Source organism: Lucilia cuprina, chromosome 6 (assembly GCF_022045245.1).
Source record: "Lucilia cuprina isolate Lc7/37 chromosome 6, ASM2204524v1, whole genome shotgun sequence".
Classification (NCBI taxonomy): Eukaryota; Metazoa; Arthropoda; class Insecta; order Diptera; family Calliphoridae; genus Lucilia; species Lucilia cuprina.
Genome location: NC_060954.1, coordinates 53855563 through 53863698, shown reverse-complemented (window position 1 = coordinate 53863698; position 8136 = coordinate 53855563). Strand labels below are relative to the sequence as shown.

Genomic DNA, 8136 nt, shown 5'->3' with positions numbered 1-8136 from the left:
ATAGTCTGGACTATAGAATAGTCTATAGTCTGGACTATAGAATAGTCTATAGTCTGGACTATAGAATAGTCTATAGTCTGGACTATAGAATAGTCTATAGTCTGGATAATAGAATAGTCTATAGTCTGGACCATAAAGTAGTCTATAGTCTGGACTATAAAGTAATCTATAGTCTGGACTATAAAATAGTCTATAATTACTTATAGTCTATCTTAGCCGACTTCGGCCTCTCTGCTGTTTTTTTATTTTCGTATGCAGATTGTTGCCATAGCTTATTTAGATGTTGTTTTTGTTGTTGTTTTTGAAGTATTATATTACTTTTTGTCCTTGTACGCTTAGGTAAATTCCTATGGCTGTTTGTTTTTCAACATTTTAATGCTGATTCGTTTGGACTTGCTGCTGTTTACTTCCAGTACATAAATTTCATCAATTCACTGAACCGTTGTCTCTGGTCTTTATACGTTGTATATCTTCTTGTCCGTGTGTTTTTTTTTCGCCTTTAGTTTTTGTCACTTGTTATATAAATTTTTTATTACAGGATTTTTATCAGCTTGTCGTATTTGTTAGCTATTGTTTTTTTAGAGGATTTTAGGTTTTATTTTGCTTAGCGGAAATAATGTCTCAAAATATAGAAATGTTTTAAATAAATTTTATTTTCACAATAAAACCTATAAATTTTATATAGTGGATTTTTAATTTAATAAATTACAAAAAAGGCAAAAGATTGTGAGTTACTTAGTAGGCGTATAATTGATATTAATTTATATGAAATAAAGTATACGTTTAGATGGACATGAGAATATTGCTTTTTAATACTTGATTATTTGTTATGTACATGGCACGCATAAGGAATAATATGATTAAATTAGAAAGCTCTCTTATTTGTTGTTGTTGTATTTAATGACATTGTTTTAGAAGTTTATCTACTTTTAATTCATTTAGTTTATTTAATTTATTACTTTTTAGCCTAATTTAACCTAAATCAATATTATTTTACACAACACTTTAATTATTGTTGTTATTTAGGTAAATAGTAATAAATCATTTAATAACACTCTGCTTATGGACAAACAATAACAAGAATCCTGATAAATATAAAGATTTCAAAATTATAATTATGTTTACATTACAATAATTGTTTTCTAAGTAAATTGATTTGTTATTAACTCCCCGTCAATTTCATTTTTATGCTTCATCTCATTTCATTATTTACCAAATAAATAAAGAGTATTTATTTGGGAAAAAGTTATACCTAAGTTTCTAACTTAAAACAGTTCAGGTACAAATCTATGAAACTGGCTCTTCATTAGCTTAAGAGAGCTTTGTACTCAACATATGTAAGAAGGAGCACTCTTGCTTAGATAAATAGAGAGAAAACTTTAAAATCAAACTCCCTTTTGCTTGTACGTTTGTTATTGTTACTTCTCTTGTTACCGCAACGTTTATTTTGTTTGCTTACTCTTTAACATTAATTGCTTACATCACAGCTTCTAAAGCAATTAAAATTCATCATTTATTGTAAAACCCTGTATTCATTTTAACATGCAAAACATAATTTTGCTCTGATAATATTTTACATTATAATAATTACTTATAACAACAATAACAACTCAATTAACAATATCCCTTAAAGCAATGAATTGAAATCAATTCAATATTTATATAACTAAACATACAATTAGACACAACAACAAATACAATAATGAATAATTTCTTATTAAATCAAATGTTTATACATCAAATCAACACAAGCGAAAGAGAGAGACAGAGAGTAAAACTCAATGATTGTTTAACGAAATTAATGAATAGTTAAAAGAAATAATAATTTATTATAAACAAAGCAAATCTTCCCAATCATCAGCCTTCCTCATGAATTCAGACTAAATCATAAACAGCAAAAAAAAAAAAACTAAATAAAGATAACATCATCCATTCCTAAACATTTAAACTTATTACTTGTCAAGTGCGTTGTTAAAGGAAAATTATGAAAAACTTGTTTTGTAACTTCTTACTTGTCAACAGCCAACAACATGGTTTTATGTCAAAAACAACAAAAAAAGTTTTACTTGTTTTCTGAAAACTACACTTTATCTATATAAATGTTTATAAAAGAGTTGCGTTGACGACTCAGTAAAAACATAAAAGTACGTTTTTCTTTAAAACTATAAGCGACACAACAAAAACAAGCGAAATCTGTGATCACTTTTATTTCCATCAAAAACCGATATTCTGAGTGAAAACATAAAAGTCCGTTTTTTCGAAAACTATAAGAGAAAAAGCAAAAACAAGCGAAATCCGGGATCACTTTTATTTCCTACCAAAAACCGATATTTTGAGTGAAAATACAAAAGTCCGTTTTTCTTGAAAACTATAAAAGATACAGCAAAAACAAGAGAAATCCGGGATCACTTTTATTTCATACCAAAAACCGATATTTTGAGTGAAAACACAAAAGTCCGTATTTTGAGTGAAACCACAAATACTTTTATTTCATACCAAAAACCGATATTTTGAGTAAAGACATAAAAGTTCGTTTTTCTCGAAAACTATAAGAGATACAGCAAAAACAAGCGAAATCCGTGATCACTTTTATTTCATACCAGAAACCGATATTTTGAGTGAAAACACCAAAATCCGTTTTTCTCGAAAACTACAAGAGATACAGCAAAAACTAGCGAAAACTGTAATCACTTTTATTTCCTTCAAAAATCTATATTTTGAATGAAAAAATAAAAATCCGTTTTTCTTGAAAACTATAAGAGATACAGCAAAACAAGCGAAATCTATGATCTCTTTTATTTCATACCAAAATCCTATATTTTGAGTGAAAATATAAAAATCCGTTCTTCTCGAAAACTATAAGAGATACAGCAAAAACAAGCGAAATCTGTGATCACTTTTATTTCATACCAAAATCCTATATTTTGAGTAAAAACATAAAAGTCCGTTTTTCTCGAAAACTATAAGAGATACAGCAAAAACAAGCGAAATCTGTGATCACTTTTATTTCCGTCAAAAAACGATATTTTAAGTGAAAGCATAAAAGTCCGTTTTTCGCGAAAACTATAAGAGATACAGCAAAAACAAGCGAAATCTGTGATCACTTAGATTTCCTTTAAAAAGTCGATATTTTGAGTAAAAACATAAAAGTCCGTTTTTCTCGAAAACTATAAGAGATACAGCAAAAACAAGTCAAATCTGTGATCACTGTTATTTCATACCAAAATCGATATTTTGAGTGAAAACATAAAAGTCCGTTTTTCTCGAAAACAATAAGAGATACAACAAAAACAAGCGATATCTGTGATCACTTTTATTTCCTCCAAAAACAAGTTAGTTAGTTAGTTAGTTAGTTTGTAAGTAAGTTAGTTAGTTAGTTAGGTAGTTAGTTAGTTAGTTAGTTAGTTAGTTAGTTAGTTAGTTAGTTAGTTAGTTAGTTAGTTAGTTGGTTAGTTAGTTAGTTAGTTAGTTAGTTAGTTAGTTAGTTAGTTTGTAAGTTAGTTAGTTAGTTAGTTAGTTAGTTAGTTAGTTAGGTAGTTAGTTAGTTAGTTAGTTAGTTAGTTAGTTAGTTAGTTAGTTAGTTAGTTAGTTAGTTAGTTAGTTAGTTAGTTAGTTAGTTAGTTAGTTAGTTAGTTAGTTAGTTAGTTAGTTAGATAGTTAGTTAGTTAGTTAGTTAGTTAGTTAGTTAGTTAGTTAGTTAGTTAGTTAGTTAGTTAGTCTTAGCTTCCTAAAGTATGTCTAATACGAACTCCTTCTATTCGTTACTGTTTTACGAAAGGCCTCCTTAGTTGTGCATGTCTGCTTACATTGTCTTCTTCCACCAAAATCTTGCAATAGATTCCACTTAAGACTACTACAACTATCACTTCTTTATTTTCTAATAACTTATAGTACATCATCATTATCAATTGTCGTTGTTAGCTTAATAAGCCGAGAATATATTATAAATTAATTTCTTTTTATGATTTCTTCAATGATAACTTCCTACTGTTTGCTAATTCTCACAAATCAGCAGAAAAAAAACATAAAACATTTTCAAGTTCTGTTCTTCCATTCGTTGAATTATAAATTTATATCTTAATTTTACTACAAAAGTTAATAAAGTTGCAAAAATTCTTTGCACATTTTTGCTATTCATAACTAAGTAAATGTTGTATCTTGTAAGTATCTTCTTATGCGGCATTTATTCCTCATGCAGCCTCTGTTACATTTGATATTATTTCGTCATTGTTCAAGATACTTTAACATCACTTACAGTTATACACTTATATACAAAAACATTTGAAATGTTAACTGATTTACTCAACTTAAGATACTTAATGAAATAAATATGAAAAAAAGATTATAAAGAAAGAATAAATAAGTGAAGGGGTGGCAAGAACGAAAATATAATACACTACATATGTATGTATTTATAAAAATATTAAAAGTTTTACTATTTCTATGATCTCAACAACAAATAATGCGCTCCACGTTGACATTACTAAGCCACACAAATGCTAAATGGAACAAAAATTAAATATTTTAACATTTTTGCGTTTATCAAAAAAGTTTATTTAACTTTTTTTAACATTTTTAAATCCTTTGAAATAATTCAGCTACATTTAGAATAACTTTTTTTTAACATTTTATATTTTGTGAAACTTGTTTTCAACGCATTTTTTTTGTCTGTTTCTTAGTAAATTTTCAATTATAAGTTTTTGTTGTTTAATGCTGTTGCTGTTCTCGTTATTGTTGTTATCCTTGTAGTCTTGTTACCAAGTAATTCATGTGAACAAATATGTCGTCGCTACAAATAAAATATACAGAAAATCTGAAAAAAAACGAAAAAATACATATTAAAAAAAAATAAATTGTTAAATAAACGAAAATAAAGTTTTTCTTAATACAACATCCTATATTTTTTTGTTATTATTTTTCGTCTTCTTGTTATGCACCAATTCCTTGTTAAGTTGTTCATATTTCAATTTGATGTATAAGAAGGGTGGCAACAAAAAGAGGGAGCGAGAAAAGTTGTTCGTTGACTAACAGCTTGATTATAATAGGCACCACAACTACTGACAGCGAATAGTTTTGTTTAAAATCCCATAGTAAGTTCTATAATTAGTGTGCTAATTAGTTTGATAGTTAATTGTTCCATAATTTAATTTATAAATAGTTATTCCGGAAATTTAAGCGATAGTTACACTTTTTGATAGTTAATCAATAAGATATAGTACGACAGTTTTTACAACAGTTTAGTCTCTAAATAGTTAGTTCAACAGTTAGACCGATAGTTAGTTTGAAAATTTTACGCCTCAATCCATTATAATTGTGTTTTGTCGCTCTTGATTATAGTTGTAGTCAACCTAAGTAAGTAGATATAAACCAAAAAAGGAACTGTTGACAAGTTTTTTTTTTTTTTTTTTTTTTGCTGTTGGCACTTATTTTTATGTTGTTCATGTTTATTTCGTTTAAACATATGCAAAATTTTTATTTAAAAGTTGAAAATACAAAAAGGATCCAAAATATTGTTTCCATATTTCACATTGATTGTTCACAATCAACAACAAAAACTATTCCAAAATCATCCAATTCTGTTCTGATTCTCGTTCAGTTCTCGTTCAGTTCTAGTTCAGTTCTAGTTCAGTTCTAGTTCAGTTCTAGTTCAGTTCTAGTTCAGTTCTAGTTCAGTTCAGTTCTAGTTCAGTTCTAGTTCAGCTCTAGTTCAGCTCTAGTTCAATTCTAGTTCAGTTCTAGTTCAGTTCTAGTTCAGTTCTAATTTAGTTCTAATTCAGTTCTAGTTCAGTTCTAGTTCAGTTCTAGTTCAGTTCTAGTTCAGTTCTAATTCAGTTCTAGTTCTGTTCTAGTTCAGTTCTAGTTCAGTTCTTGTTCAGTTCTAGTTCAGTTCTAGTTCAGTTCTAGTTCAGTTCTAGTTCAGTTCTAGTTCAGTTCTAGTTCTGTTCTAGTTCTGTTCTAGTTCAGTTCTAGTTCAGTTCTAGTTCAGTTCTAGTTCAGTTATAGTTCAGTTCTAGTTCAGTTCTAGTTCAGTCCTAGAACTGAACTAGAACTGAACTATTTTTCGTTTTTCTACCTTAAGAATCTGACACACTACTTATAAAGTGCTTTAGAAAACTACTTTTATTACACTGGCCAGCAAAAATTTAAAGAAAGTCAAAACTTATAACATAAAGTATATTTGCAAAAGTTGAAAAAAAAACAAACGTTTGTTCATATTTTTTGAGATATCTGACAGCTGTTAAGATATTTAAAATTTCAATCAGTCGACTCTTTAATATCATCTCCCACCTTCGTGATATCTTACCATCATCAAAATAACGCGATATTTAATGTGATGAAGAAATTTTCAGGCCAGATTTACAGATCAATTATTTAGAAAAGTACAATTTGGGTTTGAAATTTCTTGGCCTGTCTAATTTAAAATCGTAAAACTTTTATTGCTCTCCTGTTTTAATCTAAACTGTTCAAGATACTAAAATAACTGTAGGCACCACGAACGACCTGGAAAAATAAAAATTTATTCCTATTAAATATCAAACATCTTATAGAAATTCGGAATATGAAACATACATCTATAAAAGTTTTCAAATTAAGCTCCACAAAAATGGCCTTCATTATTAAGGGCGTATTCGATTCCATCATCATTAAACGTATTGATTTCTGAACATTTACCGGAAATTTATACCACGGACTAGAGTAGAGGGCAAAGCTGAGTTCATCGTTCTGAAAAAAAACAAAATTTTAGAAATTCCCTAATTTTATAAATTAGTTCGAATTTCATTAACTTACACACTCCGCTATTAAAGTAGCATGCCAGTGATACAACCACAATATAAAAGACATGACAAACAGATAAATGGCTATAAATAAATAGTCCATTTTAGAGAGATTCTGAAATTTTTATAAAAATAGTATTAGAAAATTTATACAAAAGAGTTTAAGAAAGCCCTTACACCCGCTGCTATGGCATAAAATAGAAAACATATTAAAACCGAGAATATGATAAAATCCGAAAACACCGGTATCTTAATCAATGATTGTAACTCATTAGTAAACCTTTTAAATAATAAAAAATTCTGAAATATTAAAATTTTTAAAAATATTTATACAAAATAAAAACCATCTTAAATTGATCTGTTCTTTAACACAAAATTCACACATTTTTACATGCCACGTTAGCAATTTCGCCTCATCGAGGGTCTTCAATCTATTCGCATCAAGTTGGGAAGATAATTTAGCCAGCTATGAACAATTTAAAAATATTATTCAATTCAAATATTTTTCAAATTTTTGTACCAACATCATAATCCTTTAATCTTTTATGTATAATGTTATATTTTAAAACGATATATTTCATTAAGCACGTAACAAATGTATGCCAACAGGGTATAACGGTAATGCCTAAAAACAAAGCATAACAGGCCCCTAAATAACCCACTATGAAATTATCGTAAACCTCACCAAAGGGAAATAGTTGAAACAATAATATCGGTTGGGCTGTACCATTGAGAACCTTAAATTATAATAACCAGATGATTTAATAGATTTTATTAGTTTTATCCGATTTTAATTTTGTTTTACTTACCTCTGGTATATTGAAAACGGTTTCGGGCATAAAAACCGTACGATAAAAACAATCTATATAAGCTATAAAGCCTGCTATTAAAGACGGGGTCCACATTAAAACGGTTATAATGCGTAAATATTTAACAGTTTTAGCCAGCATTATTTCTTCTAACGGATCGGTAATACGTAAGAGTCCCGTAATATCCTCATGCAGAAATTTTACCATGCGAACTACTCCTGTTTAAAACAATTGGTTATAAAGAAATCTAGATTCTAAAACAAATTGTGTATAAGTATATACGATTTTTAACAAATACTGGTTAAAGTTTCAAAGTTTTGCCGACTAGACTGTAGTCTAGACTATATATTATACTAGAGATTAAACTATAGACTTAACTATAGACTAAACTTTAGACTGGTCTACTACTAGAAAACTACTATAGAATAGACTAGACAATAGGCTTCTAGTTCAGTTCTAGTTCTAGTTCAGTTCTAGTTCAGTTCTAGTTCAGTTCTAGTTCAGTTCTAGTTCAGTTCTAGTTCAGTTCTAGTTCAGTTCTAGTTCATTTC

At 28.3% G+C, this 8136-nt stretch overlaps 1 protein-coding gene across 1 annotated transcript in view; it reads right to left on the bottom strand.

The window, feature by feature from the left end:
• Positions 1-6275: 6275 nt before the first annotated feature.
• Positions 6276-8136, bottom strand: part of LOC111687703 (odorant receptor 56a) — a 7690-nt gene continuing 5829 nt past the window's right edge. Inside the window, exons 3-9 of the mRNA XM_023450172.2 lie at positions 7586-7803; positions 7301-7513; positions 7121-7242; positions 6954-7056; positions 6790-6891; positions 6571-6723; positions 6276-6501 (exon numbers count right to left, since the gene is read on the bottom strand). Coding sequence (XP_023305940.2) covers positions 6451-6501; positions 6571-6723; positions 6790-6891; positions 6954-7056; positions 7121-7242; positions 7301-7513; positions 7586-7803 — 962 coding nt within the window. The 3' untranslated portion in view covers positions 6276-6450. The remainder of the gene's footprint in view (positions 6502-6570; positions 6724-6789; positions 6892-6953; positions 7057-7120; positions 7243-7300; positions 7514-7585; positions 7804-8136) is intronic.